The sequence below is a fragment of the Leucopleurus acutus genome (assembly GCF_964270905.1).
Source record: "Leucopleurus acutus genome assembly, chromosome: 4".
NCBI classification, from domain to species: Eukaryota; Metazoa; Chordata; class Mammalia; order Artiodactyla; family Delphinidae; genus Leucopleurus; species Leucopleurus acutus.
The window spans coordinates 27,133,338-27,156,758 of record NC_139146.1 but is presented as its reverse complement, the minus strand read 5'-3'; the positions used below and the strand labels follow the sequence as shown (position 1 = coordinate 27,156,758).

Genomic DNA, 23,421 nt, shown 5'->3' with positions numbered 1-23,421 from the left:
TTCTCTTACCAACAATTTTTAACACAGGGAAGACTATACTTTCTGAAATGTGGTTTGTGATTGTTTTGATTCATTTTTCTTCTCTATGTCTACATTGTTCTACTTTTTCTTGAAATTTCTTATGTTTTCAGTCCTTTTATGAGGATTTCAGGAACACTATATTTTTCTTTTTCTTTTATTTTGATGGTAAGTGAGTCCAAATAAGATATTCTGATTTGGTATTCTTGATACCATATTTTACTGAATTTACTTCTATTTTTCTTGAATCCTTTTGCCTATTTTATGCTCACTACTCTGTGTTCATTTACTCCTGGAAATTTTATTCCATAAGAAGGTTTTCCTATTTGTAACACAAACATGATTAGGCTGTTATTTTATTAGCTTTCAGATGTTCAGATTATGACCAGTAATGCCAGTTGCAAGATTACATGACCATTGATTACACCCCCAGAATTTTAGAGGTGCATACACCCACTGTATGCAATGATAAATGTCTTTTCAGGTGTAGCTTCCAATAGTTTTTTCTTCATTGGCACTCACCCATTGTCAAACGTAATTTGAATTGGGTTGTGAAGAGGACGAAAGCCTACACAGTTGGCCAGCATGCCCACTACACGGAATCGCTTCCATATGGCTGTAGAGCCATCCTTGCCTCTCAAAATAAAAACTCATAATGGAACATTCCGTTCTGTTAACGCACACACACACACGCACAGTATAAAATGGGATCATGATCACAGATTCCAAAAAAGGTTTTGTTTTCAGCTTTTTTTCCAAACCTATACATATGGTTCTTTTTTAATAAGGTTCTTCGTTTTTTAATTGGGAAAGTTACTATTGTAATACAAATTCTCTAAAGTTAAGATGATGGCATCTACTTGCATTTGACCAGAGATACAAGAGAAGTCAGGATATTTTTGTTGTCTTTTTGACTCGGAAAGTCAGTTTATTGGGTGATTACAAGTTTGCAAGAGTATCTGCCTTCCTCAACATTCCAAATTAAATAAAGGAAATATGCTTTCTCCAGTTCTCCATCCTCCAATGTGCTTAGAGAAATGATGAGAATTGATATCTTTAAAAATTGAATGAATTAAGGCATAAGCATCATCAAATCTATTTCTTTGGTAGATGTCCCATTTATTTATCCCTTCACAAGCCTATCCAAGTCCAATATTACTGCGTTTTAAAGGAAATAAATTTGTAGTAAGGTAAGACTTGTAGGGAGAAGAGTAAAATGTCAAAGATAGCTCCATTAATAAATATGGAGTTCGAATTTCATACAGAAGACCATTCCTTCTCTCTCCTTCTTAGTTAGTATGGAGGATAAGCTACTCCGGCAGCAAATAGTTAGAATAGCAGTGTAGCAGTCTACCTCTTACTTCAGATCTCACAGCTTAACGTGTTCATTCCACAGCAACCAAGATGTAGGTGAAACCATCAGGAAGACCCCAAAACAATCATCCTTTAAGGCAAAGACCACAAAACAAGGCAAAATTGGAAAAATATGACACTAAATAAAACTTCCCAATAGAAAATTGTCGGAAGTAATCATTCATTCCCTCCCTCCTTCCTTCACTCACTTAGCAGGTATTTGGGAATTTAATGTGTGCTCTCTAATAGGTAGGGGTGGTGGAGTCTGAGGAAGTGATGACTAAACTGCTCTCTTTTTTTAAAACTCATAGATAATTAAAAAAAAAATTTTCCCCAAATTTATTGAGGTATATTTGACAAGTAAAATTGTGAGATAGTTGAAGCATACAATGTGATGATTTGATACACATATACTTTGTGAAAGGATTCCCCCCCATTGAGATAATTAACAATCCATCACCTCACATCTTTCCTTCCTTCTTCCTTCCTTTCTTTTCTTTCTTTCTTCTTTCTTTCTTTCCTTCTTTCCTTCCTTCCTTCTTTCTTTCTTTCTTTCTTTCTTTCTTTCTTTCTTTCTTTCTTTCTTTCTTTCTTTCTTTCTTTCTTTCTTTCTTCCCTTCTTCCTTTCTTCCTTTCTTCCTTTCTTTCTTTGTCTTTCTTTCTTTCTTTCTTTACATTTAAGTTCTACTCCCAGCAAATTTCAGTTATACAAGTGTTATCGGCTGTAGCCACCATGTTATACATTAGATCCTCAAACTTTATTCATCTTATAACTGAAAGTTCATACACTTTACCAATCTCTATTTGTCTCAACCCCCAGCCCCTGGCAACTGCTTTTCTATGCAGTGTTTCTATGAGTCTGGCTTTTTTTTTTTTTTAGATTCCACATATGAGTGATACCACGTGATGCTTGTGTTTCTCTGTTTGACATTTCATTTAGCATAATGAACTCCAATGACCTATTCTCTTAAAGAAAGGATTGTTATGAAAATTAGGGGTAAGAGGAGATAAAGTGTGCTATGGGAAAATGATATAGTACGTGCAAGAGCCTAAAAGAAATCTGGGAGTTGAAACATGAGTGGGAAATGTGGTATATATGAGGGCTGAGAGAGAAAGTCAGATCCTATGGGACCTTGTGAGCCATATTAAAGATTTCATTTTAAGATGTTTATCCTAAGCCCAGTATGAGGTGGAGGTGGGAGGTAGAGCAAGACAAGATTTGGATTTTGAAAAGCTCACCTGCTGCAGTTCAGAGAACAGCTTGGAGGGAGGCCAGGACAGATACAAAGCAAAGTATCTGGAGACTGCTACAGAGGTTGACTCTAGACAGTCGGTGATATTAGTTAGAGTGGAGTGCTTGCTGCCGCCTTAGATGATGGAGAAAGGGAACCGCTTTGAGAGACATGTAGGACCTCTTTCAGAGCACTTGGTGATGATGGCAGAAGGGAGGTGAGAAGGGGGTGGTACAAGGATGACTTCTGGATTTCTCCTCTGTCAGTATGGATGGTGATGTAGTCCATTGATATAGAGAACATGGGATAAGGACAAGGTTTTGTTTTTGTTTGGGTGGGAAGGAGGGTAGAGAGCATGAGTTGTATTTTAAGTGCTTGTTAGGCATCCAAGAGGAGGTTTTAATGGTAAGTCTGAGCTGCAAGTCTAGAGCTCAGAGGAGAATTCTGGAATGAAGTGAAGACATTTATGGGTCATCTGACAGAAGTGGTTATCGAAGCAGTGGACTTGAATGAGACTGCCAAAGCAGTGAAGCCAGGGAGAAGTGGAAGAGGGTCTAGGTTTTAAGGAAATTTTTCAGATTGGAGAAAGTGAGGTGATAAAGAAAATTTAGGATATATGGCCAAAATTTTGAAAAATTTATAGGAATTGTCCAGAGGACTGTGGATTCTTTTTTTTTTTTTTTTTTTTTTTTTTTTTTTTTGCGGTACGCGGGCCTCTCACTGTTGTGGCCTCCCCCGTTGCGGAGCACAGGCTCCGGACGCGCAGGCTCAGTGGCCATGGCTCACGGGCCCAGCCGCTTCGCGGCATGTGGGATCTTCCCGGACCGGGGCACAATCCCGTGTCCCCTGCATCGGCAGGCGGACTCTCAACCACTGCGCCACCAGGGAAGCCCGGACTGTGGATTCTTAATGTACAGTGAGTGAAAAATAGCAGGTCTGGAAGAACTAGAATGAGAACCAATCAAGACCAGCGTAATAAGCAGTTGATTTAAACTTGGACAGGCTTCAGTTTAGCAGTGGTTAAGAGCAACATCTCTGGAGTCAGACAATCTTGAATCCCGAATCCTGCCCCCATCACCCACCTCCTACCCTTGTTATTTAGGGCAAGTTACTTATCATATCTGTGTCTGGATTTACTCATCTGTAAAACAGGAGTAATTATAGTACATAAAATGTAGGGCTGTTGTGAGGATCGAAGTATACAGCACAAACCATGACACATAACAAGCGCTCTATGTTAGATGCTGTTGTCATTTTTATTCTTTTTGTGGACCTAAGATTAGAGTCAGACATTTTCTTGTTGTTAAAATAAGGGAACTTTGTCCCAGCTTTCGACAAGAGAATCCTGAGTTTGACTGATTAGACTATCTTAAATCTCTTGCCCAAACTTGAACCACTCATTGTATCTAAGAGAATCGAATGTGTTGATTGGCTTAAGTTATCTGGTTCTCTTCCTGGAGCTGGAAGCTGAGAAGTTCAGCTTTGCTGGAATTACATGAACTATGTGAGTAAAGATAGATACTCTAAGGAAAAACCAGGATGCTTTCAAAAAAAGAGGAGGGATCCTGGGTAGGCATCAACCAATACCTATTACTATATCTTGGGCCCTCCATTTAAAAAATTCATTATAGATTATATTAGTTGTATACTACATCTGTTTATTTGTTGTTGTTGTTTTGGACTCTGAAAAAAACAATTCATTTGCTTTCTTCAGTTTTAAAATTTCATTTACTTTCTTTTAAAATTCATTTGCTTTCTCTATATTTGTTTAAAAATTCATTTGCCTCTCATTTTTTGTTGACAAATACAAGGAGATTAACTATATAGTTATCAGTAATGGCTTAACAATGTAATGAGGTAGTTATTCATTTTTGTAAAGTAAAACACGGAGATAAATGTTTTCAGTATTTTGGAGTTATGTGAGAATGAATAGAACATCACCAGCCATCTCATCTCCTTTGTAGAATGAACTGGTGGTAAGTCACCTGTTAAATTTAAATTTTAAACGAATAAAGGAGAGAAGCATAAATCTAAGTTATTCATCATTGTCAGGAATTGAGGGTAAACTGTTAGAAGCTGTTTATTGGGTGCTTACTGTGTACTCAGCAGAGTTCTCATTGCTGTGGAGGATTCTAAACAAGTGTCAGGCAGGAAGCTGCTTTTAAAAGTACATAGGCTACCTGCAAAGTCAGGACAAGTACACCAGGAACAAAGGCAAACAACAGAAGATGGTAGATGATTTCAACCTTCCTCTCTAGACTATATTCTAGAGAGGAAGGTTGAAATTGGCCAAATTCTATTAATGAAAAATTCTCAGAGGACCTGAGCCCATCACTGAAAGTTCTGCAGAGAAATTGAAACAGAAGACTTTCCACATGGGAAGATTAGTTACAACAGTGATGGGAGGTATAATTGAGCTTGGTGAGTGTAGAAATATTGGTGAGACAAGCTGGTCTGGAACAACATCAGAATGTGCATTGAAGGTTTGTTCTTAATATGACAATGGAGCTAGGGTATAAAAGGTCTTCATCTTTAGCCATGGTTTGTGAAAAACTGATGTTTAATTATGGTCAGTAAGATGACAATCAATTCAGGAAAGCGTTGAAAATAGTTTTAGGAAGATTAGTTCAGGTTGATGTATAGGGTGCACTGGAGTGAGTAACTTGAAGTATGTAGAATAGTTCACGTTTTCTTGGTAATTTATCCATGAGGAGGTGAAAGCGGTGATTATGGGAATACAGTATTTTCAGTGGTGTTTCTGATTGCTGGCAATACCCAGACATGATAAAATACTGTCTGCCAAATTTGCTGCTAAAACACATGACGGTATAGTGTAGTAGAAAGAACATGAGCTCTAGAATTAGTTATACGTGGATTCAAATCCCAGCTCCACGTTGTAAGTGATGTGAAACTTTAGGAATGCTTCCTAATCCCTGTGAGTGTTAATTTCCTTAAGTCATGTAGAGATATATTACTTATTTCACTGGGCTGTTAGGATTAAATAACAAATATAAAGTGTGTAGCTTTCTCTCCTCACTACCACCACCCCAAATTTCTTAATCACTGGAAATAAAGACTGGAAGAATCCTTATACCTAAGAGGGCACTTGGACATTCTTCATTAAGCAAGTCATGGCATTTCCAATGCTGTCATTTCTAGTGAAGAGCTTAAGAAAAGGCTAATTGTCCAATTAGTGTTTGTTCTCTGAGGTAATCTGATCCCAGTTGAAGGGGACAGCTGAGGGGAGTGGAAAGAGCACTGTGTTTGGAGTCCTTCAGTGTTCAGACCCTGATCACATCACTTACGGGTGTACCCTTGGATGAATGACTATGAGCTGTAGTCTTAAATGGCCCTAATAGCATAGGGGTGGGGATGAAACGCGATGACATAGTAAACACTCCATAAAGTTTAACCTTCCTAGAAAGATTTAGTACATTAATCATTTTAATGTCATCTAATAGTTTAGCTATAATCCTTTAAAGAGGACCTTTGGAGAGAAGAGGTTAAAATAACTTATAATATCCTAACCCTGGTAAAGAGTTGTCATGTTCTGATTTTCTGAGAAAATTTGTATGACACTTTAATTAATAAAATGCCTTCTTAACTTCCAAGCAAGCATATAATCGTATCTTTTGTTCTTTCGCCCTGAGCACACCCGCAAAGTACAAAAAGTAGTCTTTATTTTTGTGACTACAATTAGTACCCATTGGTTTTTTTACATCCTTTGCAGCTGTGCATTTACAGTATATTTAGGGAAATAATTTGAATTATCCTGACCTTAAAGCTGTGTGATAACTTTGGGATGCTTTCCAAAATTCTCTCTCATAATGCTAATTCAAAAGAAGAAGACGATACATAGTATTTGGAATAGAAACTAGAGTAGTAATTCCCAACCAGTGCTAACCGGTGTGTGACAAAAAGCCTACTACCATTTCATAGCTAAGGCTGCTGAAGAGTTCTGCTTTGTGAAAAAAATCTAAATCTTAACAGTGACCTTCCTGCCAAACACAAGAAGGTTTCATCAGAAGGGGAATTCTACTTTTGCTAAGTTTAAACCCAGAGCTATCTATAACCATTTCCATTTTCTACTGTTGGGATTGATTGTGTAATCTGTTGATGAGTTTTCCAGTAGATGTGGAGAGTATATGTAATGTTTGTAATGTTCTTATTAACTGGCAAATGGTACAGGGAATTAAGGGTATTATAAATATTTAAAGCTGCAGTTTTCAGACTCTCTTAGATATAAATTGCTCCATCTAAGCAAATATACACAACTACCTACTTTACTCATTCCTTCTTATTAATGGAAAGGCTATATCATTTTTAATTGCAAAAAACTAAAAGAAAGATAACACATGACTACCATGTTAGGCTACTCTTTCTTTGTGTTTTCAAACAGTGATAGCTCCTAAAACTCACCATTCTACTAGAAGGATCCCTGATATACCTCTTTGGAACACAGCACAGTTTACAAATGATTGTCCCGGTAATTGGGGAATAAGGAAGACATTGCTGAAAGTTATAACTCATTCAACATCAAACAGAGCAGCAGTGTTTAATATTTTATTTTCAGAGTTTTTGGGTTAGATAGCATTTGAAGAGAGTTATATGACTAGAAAATTTGAAAAAAAAAAAAAACTGTCCAGGATCTGAATGTCTTTCATAAACAGAAAGGAAGTAGAATAGAGTAAGAGTGGTAAGAGATGTGGTCAGCAAGGTAGGCTGTGGCCAGATCATGTATGACCTTGTTAGACATTGTGTTAGTTATTGCTGCGTAACAAATTATCCCAAACTTTAGTGGCTTAAAACAGCAATAAACATATTATCATCATAGCTTCTGTGGATCAGGAATTCACTAGTAGCTTAGCTGTGAAATTATGGCTCAGAGTCTCTTATGAGTCTTTAGTGAAGATGTTGACCAGAGCTAAAGCCATCTGAAGGCTTTCCTGGGGCTGGAGAGTTCACTCCCAAGGTAGTTTTTTTCACATGATTGGCAAGTCATTACTGTCTGTTGGTGGGAAGTCTCAGTTCCCTCTCATGTGAGTCTCTCCACAGGCTGCTTGAATGTTAATATGGCATGGCAGCTCATTTCCTCCAGAGCAGGTCACCCAAGAGAAACCTAGTAATAAGACAGTGACTTTGAACCCTAGCCTCGGGAGTCACACATCATCGATTCCACCATAATCAGTACATTAGAAATGAATTACTAAGTTGGTCCACACTCTGTGGAAATGGAGTTAGGTTGACTTTTGAAGGGAGGAGTGTCAAAGAATTCGCAGCCATATATTTTTGTGTGTGAATTTTTAATTTTTATTTATTTTTTGATTTTTTTAAGATGCCATTTTGCCAACAACACAATTCTTTTCCAGAATTCTCTTCACAATTTATACTTAGTTTTTGAGCTTTTAGACATATGCATTGCTCTTTTTTAATTTTCATTTTATATTGGAGTATAGTTGATTTACAATGTTGTGTTAGTTTCAGGTGTACAGCAAAGTGACTCAGTTATACATGTACATATACATATGTCTATTCTTTTTTGGGATTAACATATACACACTACTATATATAAAATAGATAACCAACAAGGACCTACTTTATAGCACAGGGAACTCTACTCAGTATTCTATAATAACCTTTATGGGAAAAGAATCTGTAGACATATTTTAAAACCACCACAGATGTAGAAAGAAACTTGGATCCTATTTCACTTTATTTATTCATCCATTTAACGAATATTTATTGAACACCTACTATGTGCTAAGATTGTTATGGGCACTGAATAAGGCCTCCCAAAGAGGGTGACACGTGTCAATGCCTGAAAGATGAAAAGAAGAGGGCAAAAGTTTCCAAGCACCTTTGCCTCTGCTGTGTCCATTTACTTCCTACTAACTTCCTGTTCCCTCCTTAACCTCCTTAACCTCCTAACCTCTGTTACTGCCCAGTCCACTTGGAAGTTTACTCAATCTCTGGGTTAAAATTTCCTCAGCAGTAAAAGGATGAGTCTCCTTTTAGCTATAACATTTTCATCTAGAAAAATAGGGCAATTTCTTTTAATCATTGAAATATACTTAATAATTTTAGCAGCGTAGAACTGAAAGTAAGAACAAGTGAAATAACAGTGAGCAGTTACAGAGAAATTAATTTATATACCATTTGAAGTTTCTATAATCAGTTTCTACTCTTTAAGCTTACACTCGATCTATGAAATTTCCTAAAGTATATCTTTAGCTGGGTGGTAATATGTTAGACATGAATTAGAGATCTTTGAAATTTTAAAAAAAATTTTTAGACCTGTAAGAATTCCTTTCAAGATGCATTCTTGCATGAGATTTTACTCATGTTTGGTAAATTTACTTGAAGTCCTTTTTTTAATTCATTAGACTCAGTATTGTGCTTAGAGAACAGAATTCCCCAAGTGATATATGCCTGCAGCAAATACACTCTGACTTTTCACACAAACACCACATTTCTTGAGAGGGAGAATGAAAGAAGAATAGAAAAAAATGGCAAAGCACATTTTCTTTTCTTTAGATCTACCGTCTTGATTTCATTAAGGCCTCCTAATTTCCTCTCAGGTCTGTGTGCTTGGGCCTGAGATGCCTTTCTTCATGGTATCAATTGCTAACTCTTTAGTGCTCTGGCAGCATTTTATTCATGCTTCTCTTTCGGCAATTATAGTATGTCTTGTGCTATGGTTCCATATACGTGTAGTCGGTGAATCTGTTATATTTTCTGCTCTTGAGGGCTAGAACAGTATTATGTCCATATTTGTTACTTGGTACCTAGTCCAGTGTCAAGCAGAAAAACTTTAGAACAGATTTGGTGCTATAAAAAAAGACCTTTTTTTGAAGTCCCCATTACAGGAACAATTATTTATGGTGATAGATGATAGCTAGACTTACTGTGGAGATCACTTCTCAATATGTACAAACAATAAATCATTATGTTATACACCTGAAACTAATATAACATGTTAATTGCATCTCATTTTTTAAAAAGAGACCTTTTGAATTGAATAGTAACATTGACTTTTTTTTTGAATTTAATTTAATTTATTTTTTTATACAGCAGGTTCTTATTAGTTATCTGTTTTATACATGTTAGTGTATACATGTCAATCTCAATCTCCCAGTTCATCCCACCACCACCCTCCGCCACTTTCCCCCCTTGGTGTCCATACGTTTGAATATTGACCTTTATGTTAAGATAAAAGTGATTTTGTATGATCATTTCAAGTCATCCGACTGATGAATCTTAATTTGTGTAATAGAAGAATAAGGTTATACGTTCTGGCAAAATTATGTCTGAAAAGTTAAGATTCTGTAAAAATAGGTAATATTGATACTTCTTAGAGTTTTGATCCTTATCCAAAACATTGATTCTAAACCATTTATTACTTTTCATACTGACATTATTTGTCTCTATATAATTTCTTTGAAATGACATACAGATATCAATAGGTTTATTGCATTAAAATGTTCCCCCAAACTGCAATAAATCTAACATTTGATAGGAAGATTATCAGCTCATGTTCATTCAGTTTTCCCAGATAATCCAATTAGCAAAAAAAAAATTTTTTCTCCAGTGGCTAAAACTTGATTACTGGTTCATATATCACTAATGAAAATAGGAACAACATTTTTGGTAATATTATAAGTGTTTGAATTCTCTAAAATATGATACAATTTCTAGATTTGAAGAAAAGCATTTTAACTTTTTAATAAATCTGAGAAATGTTATCAATAACTAATAACTCATGCAGACTGAAACCACTTCTATCTTTAAGTGGAATATAAATACATGAATACTAAATGACATTTCAAAATCTCAAAACCATTATGTTTCTAATCCTCACTTCTCATCTGAATTATTACAAAAACTTTCTTTCTACTCCTCCAGACTATTCTCTGGCTATTTTCTAATTCATCCTCCCCTCTCTGGCAAATTAATCTCTTTAAAATGCAAATGTGGCCATGTCAAACCCCTGCTTAAAACCCTTCAGTGACACCCAAGAGTTCAGAATAAAATTCAGGTGCCTCAGCGTGACGGATGGGGGCTGATCCCTGCCTGTCTCGGCCTGCTCACCCCGCTAGTCACGGTGAATTTTCCAAAGATATGGTCAGGGTTTTCTATTCTCATGAGGTTTCCTGCCTCTGTGCCTAAATTCAGTGTCTTCATATCTTAGCTCAAACCGAATCACTCCCAGTGTCTTCCAAGTATCACTCCCAGTGTTTCCTTCAGATGTAATTTTTTATCCAGTTGAGTTCTGTGTCCTCTTATGTTCTCGTTATACCCAACACATAACTTTTTTTTTTTTTTTTTTTTTGCGGTACGCGGGCCTCTCTGTTGTGGCCTCTCCCGTTGCGGAGCACAGGCTCCGGACGCGCAGGCTCAGCGGCCATGGCTCACGGGCCCAGCCGCTCCGCGGCACGTGGGATCTTCTCGGACCGGGGCACGAACCCGCGTCCCCTGCATCGGCAGGCGGACTCCCAACCACTGCGCCACCAGGGAAGCCCCATAACTTTTTTTTTTTAAAGAAACTAACTATATATGCGTTCACTGAACTGTAATACAGTAGTTTGGTTACTTGCCCATCTCAACCTCTGGACAGTGAGCTCCTAATAAACAGGGAGCTTTCATCTCTGAATCACCAAAGCTGAGCACAATGCCTAGCAGTGAAGAGTCACCAAACGCAGTTTTAGTGAATAAATATAAATGAATGGCAAATAATTAATAATTTGCCATGGAGAGGGATAATGTTCAAAATATTTAATAACCAGTTGGTAGAGGCACCTATTGGTCACCCTGGAATTACCCTAACAACAAATAATGCTGTTCTTGTACGCATCCTTCCAGTATCAACCTGGGCTCCGGATCTCTTTGACTTTTTTATATCAAAAAGGAGAAAATGCATATACTTTCATACCTACCTGCAGCCAGACCATTTTAGAAAAACGTGGAGACATAATATATTGGAAAGCACTTGGGTACATGGACACAGGAGCCAATAATCCTGTGTGGTTGACCTATTTATGTGGGAAGATAAAAGCTTTCCTATAAAATTTACAATGGTGTTAAAGTGCTGCCATGCCCTTTCCCAATTACCCAGAAGTGTACTTCACATTCTCTGGTGGACTAGTTCTTGTTAAATAGCATCAGTAAGTTAAGGAAGGATAATTTCCCACATCTTTAGGACCTGTAGTAAATCTTTACTGCCTTCTCACTTCATACATTTAGTAACAGTAAATAGCTCCCCCTTCTTCTAGCCAAGGTGTTGTCTTAGCTCATGTTACCTTCATCACTTAAATACACTATCGCAAATATTGCAAAAGCTGATTAATCCCTTACTTCCATTCTTGAATCCTGCCATCCCAAACCAAGGCATCTGTGGTCACCAGAGTGAACTTTCCAAAATGCATATGTGATCCCCGCCCAAAACCATTCAGTTGTTCTGCATCACCTAAAACAATGTCCTTGGGGCAGTTTTTTAAATGGAGCTTTTTTTAAAAAGGCATGTACTTTGGCTTCCTGTATGGAGACTACAATTCAGGAGAGGCAAGGTGTTCCCTAGGCATTCTTACAAGTTTCCACACGAGATTCTATAACACAGCCAGGCTGCGAACCACACATCCACATGATCAAATCCCAACTCCTTTATGGGGAAGAAGGCTGTCCACGTACTGGCTCCTGTCTGTCAATTCCAGTTCACTTATTAGCTGGGAGACTTTGGCCAAGTTACCTAAGTGTTTGAGTCTCAGCTGCCTTATTTCAAATGGGGATAATAATACCAATGTTACAGCACTATTCTAAGGATTAGAGATGATGTTGGGCCATTTAATTTATCATCCAAACTGAGATACTATTAATAATTACTCCAAGATAACTATGCATAAACTTAGACTGTCCTGGGGAAACCGGAGCATGTGGTCATGGTGATTTGAAGCAGTAGAGTCAAAGCATTTCCCACAGTGAATGGTATAGAGCAGAAGTTCAATAACTCATTTTTATTTTTATCGTTCTTTATACGTGCATCCCACTCTGCTGGAAGCCCTTGCATGCTGAGGTTGTGGCACAAGGAGCACATGGTATTTATGATGCCCTCTAACCGAGAGCCTGATCATTTGTCTGTCACTGCCCTTTCCCCACCAGATACTATATGTTGTCAGCCCTGACATTTCTCTATTTTTTACATTTTCCCTTTTCTTTCTCTATTACTCTAGCCCACCATTAATGCTTGCAGGGCCCAGGACAAGACTGCAAAGAGGTCCACTTACAGTATATTTTTAAAACTAAAAGCTATATATCAAGCTAATAAACTATAAAATAACTTTCTCCTATCCTCCTACCTTGAAAATATATCTTTCTAGCAATAAGATAGGTCTAAATTTAGACTTCTTAGAAACCTTGGAGTTCGTTCCATGCAGATTGGGGCTGATTTTGCACTCTGGCCCCTCTCCTCTCCTGATCCCCTGCTCCATCCACACCACAAGAGCATCATGTGTAAAGGTGTACGCACCCCAGCCTGCACGTTCAAGCTCTGTTCATCTCCTAACTTCCACCCTCCCTCACAAACAGCTCTAAGAGTGTGTATTAGACTCCTGTTGCTGCTGTAACAAATTATCACAAATTCAGTGGCTTAAGATAACACAAGTTTATTCTTGTATAATTTTAGAAGTCTGAAGTCTAAAAGCAGTTCTACAGGGCTAAAACCAAGGTGTTGGCACTTCTGGTTCCTACTTGAGGCTGCAAGTGAGAAGCAGTGTGGTATCTTCTCTCTGACCTCCTGCCTCCCTCTGATAAAAACCTTTTGTGATTGTATCAAGCCTACCTGGATAATTCAGGATAATCTCCCCATCTCAAGATCTTTAACTTAATCACATTTACAAAGTTCCTTTTACCATTAAGGTAACACTTACAGGTTCTGGCAATTAGGATGTGGGCATATTTGGGGGCGTTATTCAGCCTACTGTAGGGTATGCCTACCCGTGGACCCTTGGGAGGATGAACCCAAGGAAGAAATCTGAGCCAGCACTGGAACCACACTTGGGGCTGTGTGGGCAGGAACTCTGGGTGGTTTCGTGTCTGGTGTGTGATCTGGAAGCAGGGGAGCTGCAGGGTCAGGATGGGCATGCCCCCTTGGCCCTCTGGATCCCTTGCCCAGCTCAGCTAGAAGAGGTCTCTGTAAAGTTTAGGACCCAGGACAAGAGCCTAGGGATGGCTCGTCTCTCCTTTCCCCTATTCATCTGGTAACCACAGTCTATTTCCCTTTCTTCTGATCTACACACAAGATTCTGTCAGAGGGAAACACGTAAGCAAATTGTTTTATTCTGTTCAAAGTTCTTTTTGCATCCCTGCCTTTTACTTGTCGTGAAAGAGCCCCATTCCACACCCACTCAATGTTTTTAGCCATCCTCACTGGCTTTCCCTTCCTTTGAATCTCTAATTTCATCCTTCCGCCACCTCTTCGGTTCTTAAAATACACAAGGTTTCACCTATTTTCTGTGTTTTAAAAAATATGCTCTCCAGCTAGCAAGTTATTCCTGAATCCTACAAAATTGTCAGTTCATTCCATTTGTAATGTTTCTTAGTTTTAAATTTTCCACCATCATTTGAAACCTACAGATTTTCTTTTGTAATCAAATTTAAAGTTACTTTTCGTGTTCTACTTGTATACTCTGTATTTTGCTCTATCTTGACCATTTTGAATAATGTTTCCACACTTATACAAGGTATACAGAAGAATTTTTCAAAAAAGAAAAAAATTTTTCTCTCCTTATAAATTTTTGGAAATACCTGAAGTTTCATCTATGTTTTTACTCATTCTCATTAATGTGTGGAATTTTTAAAGTAATCAACTGTCTTTAAGACTCTGACATAATTTTAAGAGAATGCTATGTTTTGAGAGTTGATGAATTATTTCACAAGTTTTCTTTTTTAAATAAAGTTTTGTGGGTTTTTACCTTAATGAAGTATTATATATTGCAAACGATCTAATGAAAAGAAAATATGCCAGTTTATACTTAGTTTCAAACTCATGTTACAAAATTTCAGTGCTTTAAAAAAAAACAACTATGACTATATAACGTTATCATATTACCGTAGTATGTACTCCATGAGGGCAGATGTCTGTCTTGTTTATTATTGTTTCCCAGTGATGGCCCAGCTACCAGTGCTTGGATTTTTATTAAATAATTGAATAAATGAATATGAGAATTAATGAATGATAGAATTTCAGAATGTCTTTTAAAAAGTAATGTAAAGATGTTCAGTATAAATCATGCCACCTCAAGCAGAACATTAAAATACAGATTTTAAAAGTTTTCAATTAGCTTTGCAATCTCTCAGCTTATTCTGATATGAGTAATAGTTTATACTTTTAAGGGTGTTGAAATGTATATATTCAAGATAATCGTCATCTGTTTAAATAGTTTATGAATTGATAAATATAGGTGATACTACATAAATATTACAGATATCTTTATATAGATATTATATATAATGAATGATATATATTATAGAATTATATACATATTAAGATACTAAATATCTTTAGTTTTTAACACAGTGTCGGTTGATAAGAAATGTGAATCTCTGGTGCTGAAATGAAAGCAGGAAATGAGGGGGATATTTCTTCCCTTTCTCCTCATTCTTTCAAAAATTGTGGGTGGGAATTGGTTAACTTTTATTTGTCTAGTTTTCTGATGGTAAATGCATGTATGACTTCTTCAATGTGAAGGTATGCTATATGTTTCACCATTTCAAAGTTTTGCTTCACAGTATTCTCTCTTTCTTTGTCATGTATTCTTCCCTGGTTTAAACTTTACAAATGGTTGAAGATACCTTTTTCACTGTTTGTCCTCAGAATGGCTTCACTCCTTTATACATGGCTGCCCAAGAGAACCACATTGATGTTGTAAAATATTTGCTGGAAAATGGAGCTAATCAGAGCACTGCTACTGAGGTAAGACACTTGAATTCTTTGATCTTAATGTCCATGTTCTTTGTATCCAGATGCAAAGGGTCTCCATTACCTTTATCCTACGAGTGTTCATGTTACTATTGTAATCTACAACAGTGGCCATGAACGAATGACCCAGTGCACACAGTTCAATGAGTTTATGCCTTGATTTGGGATTCATGTCAATTTATTCTTACGTGAAATCACGCTTCCATCAATTTGCCATTCTCTAGCTTTTGGGAGCTTTATACTATTCTAAAATCAATTTATAGTAAATTTTATCCATCTCTTTTCATCACTGTTTTATCTTTGTTAGGATCTAATGCAATTCCTTAAAGGAAAGTTTTTTAATGATTAGCAAGAATTCAGAGATATTTATGTTTACACAATTTCATGAGAAATATGTCATCAGGAAGCTGTTCATATTTTATGAAGTACAAATTATGATATGTGGTTGTGTGACTGATTATGGCAACAACTGAATAGAATGTTCAAAATCAATCCAGTCTCAAAACATTCAGGCCATCTAGGCATAAAAAGGGGTTGGAATGGGCCAACTTAGAACATCACTTTCCTTTTCCTGTGTGTGTTCTCCAATAAGCCAAACCTACTTTGTATTTTCCTTCTCATTTCTGCCTAAACAGATTAAGGAGGGAGTTCAGTGATTGTTTGGAACAGTGATTTTTAAGTGATGCTTAGGATGCTTTAGAGCTTGGAGAAAATGCCTCAGGGGCCACTAGCAGGTTGGGAGTAGGTGACACAGGAGAGGAGGGGAAGAGAGCTCCATTGGGACATGCCTCTCCTCACCCAAAAGCAACCAGGCTTTAGTTTTCCTATTTCACATTCTGTGGCTCCACTGATAAAATTTTAAAACTCCTGCCCTGGAGTGAAAGATGACTGGTAGATAACTGGCTGTCACCCAGAAACTATCCTGATAACTTTTAATGTCTAATATGGCCTCCTTTCTGGACAATTAAGTCTTTAGGTGAAATAAACATGAAATCCCTTCTACCCTGCACTGTGGAGAGAGGTCATTTATAATCTGTTAAATTCATGTCCAGGCCCTTTGAGAGAGAACTTTTTATGGAGCCTGGCGATAACTTTCTGACAGCTTACTCTCATTAGTTAAAAACAATCCCAAGACATCACTATTAATGGGACCACATTTCCTGTTTATGACTGGAAAACACGACTGCATAGTATGAAACGATTTCACGTTCTCTACTAAGCACACACAGATTTTACACTCTTACCACATGAGTACAGCGTGATTTTTATGATTGTGATTTTATGACTTTCTGAGACATTAATTCTGTCAATGAGTAGCACGTGAATATCCTCAGGCAAAGCTTGGATAACAGTACGAGACTATATCTCTGCATTAGGACCTCTGAGAAATGTACCAAACCATGGAAATATGCATTTGTTTTACTTTATTTCCTTGAAAGCAGAATCATTTATCTAGAGAAACCTTTACACTACAGAGTTCTACTCACGAAATAGACTTTTCTAGTGTATGATTTAGGGAAATGCTGCCTGAAGCATTGTCAGCTTTCTCAAGACTCCTCCGGTCTGGACCCCTGTAGCATCTCACTCTGCTTCCAGAAATACCCTTTTATGTATGTTGCATCAGTGGAGTCCGTGTTACACTCTGATTCTCAGAGAATTAAAACTGTCTCTTATTTCCACAAAGAAATATGACTGTTGCAAGTAAATCACATGAGGTTTTGAATCCTAGTTTAGACACATATATGCCTCTAAACAAACATATATCTGTTTTGTTTTTTAATCATTTAAATAAGTAAAATTAATTTTCCCTGACTGGATGTGTATAAAGTTAGTTGATTAATTCCATACCACTGGCCCGAATGGTTATCAGGAAATACACTAATGGAAAAATCTTGGCATGTTCCCTTTTAGTCTATCAGTCTGTGAATGAATAACATCTTCATAGGGCTATATGGTTGATTACTATTTGATCTTTTAGGCTATATTGCTAAATACCTTCTACGGTTGTATGTACATGTATGAATATACGTAAAGAAGACACTTACCCTGAACCCATTAGTAGCCCTAATTTGCAAAACTTAGTTACTAATCAAGACATTGTGACCACTTTAAAAATCAGATAATTATGAGATCATTCAGTATGGCAATGAAACTCATGTTTGAAAAGAAATATTTAAAGTGTTGAAATTTCCCGTAATTATAGCAATTAGCATTGGTAAATAAATGATGAAAAATTAAGCTACAGATTTTTAATATAGGTTTCCTTTTCATATAGAGTTGGTGAAGGTACTTCAAAAAATCATTTCAAATCTTTACCCTTCTCCCATGAAGTATAGATTAGAATGAAATCCATGTGGTGGAGGTCCAAAGTTAAATTCTCTCAAAGGAGTTCTCTGTCTGTCCAGTACCATTTTTATAATTCTCTGCTTTCTTCCTTCTTCCTGAATGTTACCAAAATTGAAGGCTAAAAACTTTTTAATTAGGTTCTGTGCTGTCAGCAAATGCCTTGTCTCTAAGAAAAAATGAAGTTCACATTATTTTAATATAAACTATCCCAGTGTTGCAGGGGGGAATCAAATTAAATGTGTGCATGATAATGAACCTGTTCTTTCCTCCTTCACAGAGGGCTTAATTTGTGCCAAACAAAGTTCTAAATTTAGGCTACGCTCTTTCATCTTACAACACTACGTGCTTTACTCTTCCATTCCGTTAAGTAATGTATTTATTTAAAATTCAATTCTAATTTAAAAAATTCAACTCTTACTGTGGTAGTGCATATATGATATGATGCATTTGAGGGAAATGATTTTCCCTCCGAAGTCTACAGTTACCTTTTAAAAAAATACTGTGGAAAACAAATGGAGTAGTTAGATGCTGATAAATTGCCATTGTCTCTGGAATATATTCAATAGATGTACCATATCCAATTGCCCTCATCTCTTCTGTGAATGGAAACATTTAACTGAGACTTATTTTCAAGCTTTTGTGAATTAAAGGAGGTTTTCACATTAACAGAGCCTAGAATATATACGTATATTTTTTCTACTTATTCATCACCTTTCCGTTGCTGAATACTTGTTTCTAGAGAGAAAACATAGCTTCTAATTTTTCTAATGTGGTTATCCATCTACCTCTAAGGCTCCTCTAACTTTGATGATCTTTGTTTTTTGGTTTTTTTTTGCGGTACGCGGGCCTCTCACTGCTGTGGCCTCTCCTGTTGCGGAGCACAGGCTCCGGACGCGCAGGCTCAGCGGCCATGGCTCACGGGCCCAGCCGCTCCGCGGCATGTGGGATCCTCCCAGACCAGGGCACGAACCCGTGCCCCCTGCATCGGCAGGCGGACTCTCAACCACTGCGCCACCAGGGAAGCCCCGATCTTTGTTATTTTTTTAATTGTTTGTTAAGTTTCTAATTGAAAGACTGATTTTCTTTACATTACTTGCACAATTTTATATCTAAATGATTTAAATAATATACAATTCAACTAAGTGAAAACTTAATGAATTAGCCTTATTTGCCAAAGAATTTTAGATCATATGATGTCCTAAACTTCCCAAATTAATTGATAACAGACCATTCCATTAACAGTTGTTGTGAGATATTTAGCACCTTGCATAGTTAATCATGTAATTTATTTCCCTGTCTTGGCTACCATATCTTTGATTCTCAGTCAGACTTGTTCTCCATTATTTCTACCCTTCCCACATTTTCCTTTCCATAAGCAGGCATTACTTAGGGTTGGTTCTAATTTTTATTTTCATATTCAAAACACATCCTGTGCGCATTATGCTTTGTCAGGAAATGCAGATGTTTTAAAAAATAAATAGAATGGGTATTTCAAAAAATCTGATGAAGCCAGTGCATAGTACAACAAGTGATGATAATTTGCTTTAATCTTCACAGTAATAATTAATCCTTTCATTTTTCTTGTCAGTCTTAATCATTAATGTGAAAATTAGATGCACTATTTCTTGGAGTTGAATCCCAGGCTTCCAAAAGTTGATGGAAGATTTTTTCTTCTGTTTTACCAGGATGGCTTTACGCCCCTAGCGGTGGCACTCCAGCAAGGACACAACCAGGCAGTGGCCATCCTCTTGGAGAATGACACCAAAGGGAAAGTAAGGCTGCCAGCTCTGCACATTGCAGCTAGGAAAGATGACACCAAATCTGCTGCACTCCTGCTTCAGAACGATCACAACGCTGACGTACAATCCAAGGTAAAAGCTTCATACATTTGTGGAAAGGCACTCTTCGGCCACCAGATTCCTCCTGGGAGATGATAAAGAAGTAGGCCATGGTGATAAGGCAAAATTACTTCTGGTCATCAAAAGAGATAATTTACTTTCAGAGGTATTTCAGAAAAAAAGGGGACTGTCTGTTGAGTACAGTAAGAAAACAGAAAAAAACCTCAAGATAATTTTCTATAAAAGGTGAGGTTCAGTTTTTTAGAAATCTGCTTATTCATTCTATTTCTATTTGTGGTAAAAAAAAAATAATAGAAGCAGAATTAGAAAGATATAATTGTATAATGTTATAGTTGTCTTTTTTCAGTAGAATGCATTTTGGCATGCTGGAACGGTATATTCAACTGCAGAGAACAGATTGATTGTTTCCTTAATTTTGCACTGTGTAATATCTTCCCTCTTTTTCCCACACAACACCGCTTCAGATGATGGTGAATAGGACAACCGAGGTACAGTATTGCGGTTATATCAAAATATACCTTGTTTTTATTTTATTTTTTGTCCAATTAGAATAAATGCTCACTAATTTATACTAATGATTGGAATTTTCATTATTAGGAAATTAATTATTTGGAAACTTTGCCCATAATTAAGGCAAGTGGATAGATAATTCAAAAATTTTAATATAGCATGTATTTGAAGCATTATTTAATCAATGAAACGTTAAGTAGCTTATTAGAGTAGAGCATGAAACAAGACTCTTCCGTAATATGTATTTTACTAAGTGAGCTTTATTATTAACTTTTGGCCAATAAGAGATGTGACCTCCTTTCTTAATGAGAATTCTCCATTTAGAATTTAGTGAAGTATAATTTAAGGAGGTTTCTCTGCCACTGTTTCATCCTCTTACCTAATTGCAGTTGCCCTTCTATTCTGTCTTTATTTTTACCACACTGTATATAATCAGTAATGATATTGAGCCTATCATGAGCAAAGCATTTACTTTTATCTTGCTCTTACATTAGTTGTCATGAAATCATCTATTTTCCACATACCTAAATAAGTCCCATCAGTTAACAAAATCAACAGGAGTATTTGGTTCAGAAGCCTCTGAGAGAGAGTGTGTGTGTGTGTGTGTGTGTGTGTGTGTGGTATAAGAGACACTAACACAAACGTTGAAAGTATATTATAAAAATTAACCTATATTATAAAAATTAACTTTCAAAGGCAAGCGACTGCTTATGTAGGTTGATTTTCACTTTGCTGAGGGAATTCTTTAGACTAACATCTCATATGATCACTGGGCTGCGGGCCTATGGGGGTTTTGAGCATTCACACTTAGTATTTACCGAGAGCAGTGTATTTCTAAACCTAATATCTTGTTTATTGACAAATTTACCCATTGAGATGTGAATATACTTGAATTATTCATATCATTTCTTCTGTTCCATATCTGTGTGTGGAACTTAGGTCACAGATTTTTTTTTAAAAGCCCAACTGCTTGGTGAAATTGCTCAAGACTGGAATCATACAAGTTGATATATCTTAATTACTGATTTTAATACCTTTCTTTTGTAGGTGATTTTTGGTAATCGTTTACATTTTTTAAAGCAGTATTGGCTCTAATCATTATGCTGAAAGCAGCTATTTGAGTAGATACAGACTGAGTTAGAAATATTTCTTCGGGGACAATAGAATAACAAAGAGGGAAAACCCCTCCATCAATAGTCCTGTAGGAGGGTGACCTGAGCCTTCCACCTCCACGTTACTCAGGGAAAAGTTCCTCTGAGGGACTTATACCAGCCTCGTGTTGATCCAAGAGTCACAGCCTGAGGCATCATCATGGATTTTCAATGAGGCTGTGTCAGAAGATAAATTAGTTTATTTCTGCAAATAGGAAAAATAATATTATTATACTTGAATAATTTGAAAATGATTCATCAGCAGTCACTATGTTTTTCTGAAATTAAATTGTAACTTGAATAAAAGATGCATATTCAGGATATAACTGGGTGACAGGAAATATCAAGATAAAAATGAAAAACATCTAGTGAATTATTTCCTAAAATACTAAAGCTTGACATTTTATAAAATAACAACCAAGTTGTAGACTGATTTTTTTCTTCTATATTGACATTAGTATTTGCCATCATGTAGACACAAAATAAAAATATCATGACCGCAAGAGTAGGATTTGGATTGATAGTTACTATTCTTATTTTGTCTCTTGATTTGCTACAGTCAGAAATTATTTGCAGCTAATTTGGCTGATAGCACAGAGGAATTTCTATTACCTAAGGTATCTGGATGCTTCTTTAGGCCATTTTAAAAATAAAGCCACCAAAATCTATATATCAAGTGAATAGAAAAATAATGGTTGTGATTTAGATAATGTTTCTTAGAAACAGTATTATACACATCAAAGTTCATTTCAAATAAAAGAGAACAATGCAAAGTATCCTCAAAACTGCAGGATTTGATATCCAGTTTTACAGGAACAGTCTTTATTTTTCCTATAATCTTTTATTAAGCAATGAATATTATGGAGAGCAAGAATAATGCCTCTTTTCATACTTTAATAAGAAAAGAATTAATATGCTTCTACTGTGAAAATGGCAGATTTCTAACTAAATTTTCATTAGAAAAACGAAGAAAGGAAATATGCTTTTCTTCCATTTAAGATTTTCAGACTCATTTTTAAAACATTCTGATAGTAAACTGTTCTCTAATGCTCATGTAATTGATTCAACTTGCTTATTTTATTCTACATCAATCTTATTTTATTGATAAAGTTTGGTTTAATTAACATTCAAAATTGGGTTCCACTTAATTTTTTTCTTTATTTTATATTCATATTAATTCCAAGTATATTGTTTAATTTTTTTAACTTTTTTTTATTATAACAATATAGTCTGACTCAACATAGTTGTTAAAGAGGATAGAAATGTCAGGACAGTGTAAATGATGTAAGATGAATTGTATATGTTCTGTAAGAATTTCTCACAATATTTTCATAGTTCCAAAGATACAACATCAACCAATGCTGTTTTTCATTTTAAAAAACACCCAAACTAAAACACAAACAAATGAAAACAAAGAGAAGTTTTGAGATTTTCTCTGGAGAAAACATTTTTTATTCATAATTATATTAATTCTATGGCTGAAAAAATATGCTGTTTAATCATATCGTTTTGTTCTAAAGCTAAATCAACTCAAGAAACATGGTTTCACACAGATAACAAATCTCATAAATAAATTAATGTAATTGGAAATAATGTTGCCAAGAAATGTAGGATATTTATTTACCTGTTTATATGTTGACTTATTTACCACTAAATTTAAATAATAGCACTGAAACTTAAAAAGTCTTATAAAGCATTTATGATCTGAATTGCATTGTTCACGTATTAGGTAGATGTGATTTTCTTCTCTAATCCAGTGACTGCAACATACAGAGGTGAAATGCTTTACTGACTGTCATTTTCTTTGCTTTCCACAGAGTGGTTTCACCCCTTTGCACATCGCTGCCCACTATGGAAATGTCAATGTGGCAACTCTTCTTCTAAACCGGGGAGCTGCTGTGGACTTCACAGCCAGGGTATGGATTAAAATAGTTTCATTTTATTTTATTTTATTTTATTTTATTTGGCCATGTGGGCCAGCT

General features: G+C 36.2%; 1 protein-coding gene across 2 annotated transcripts in view; it reads left to right on the top strand.

Moving 5' to 3' along the window:
- Positions 1-23,421, top strand: part of ANK2 (ankyrin 2) — a gene marked incomplete at both ends in the record, with an annotated part of 237,407 nt that overhangs the window by 75,148 nt on the left and 138,838 nt on the right. The window contains 4 exons of one of the 2 annotated variants that reach the window (XM_082837745.1): positions 15,469-15,567; positions 19,605-19,790; positions 20,243-20,266; positions 23,257-23,355. In XM_082837745.1, the coding sequence (XP_082693871.1) occupies positions 15,469-15,567; positions 19,605-19,790; positions 20,243-20,266; positions 23,257-23,355 (408 nt within the window). The remainder of the gene's footprint in view (positions 1-15,468; positions 15,568-19,604; positions 19,791-20,242; positions 20,267-23,256; positions 23,356-23,421) is intronic. The other variant, XM_082837746.1, reaches the window with a different exon arrangement.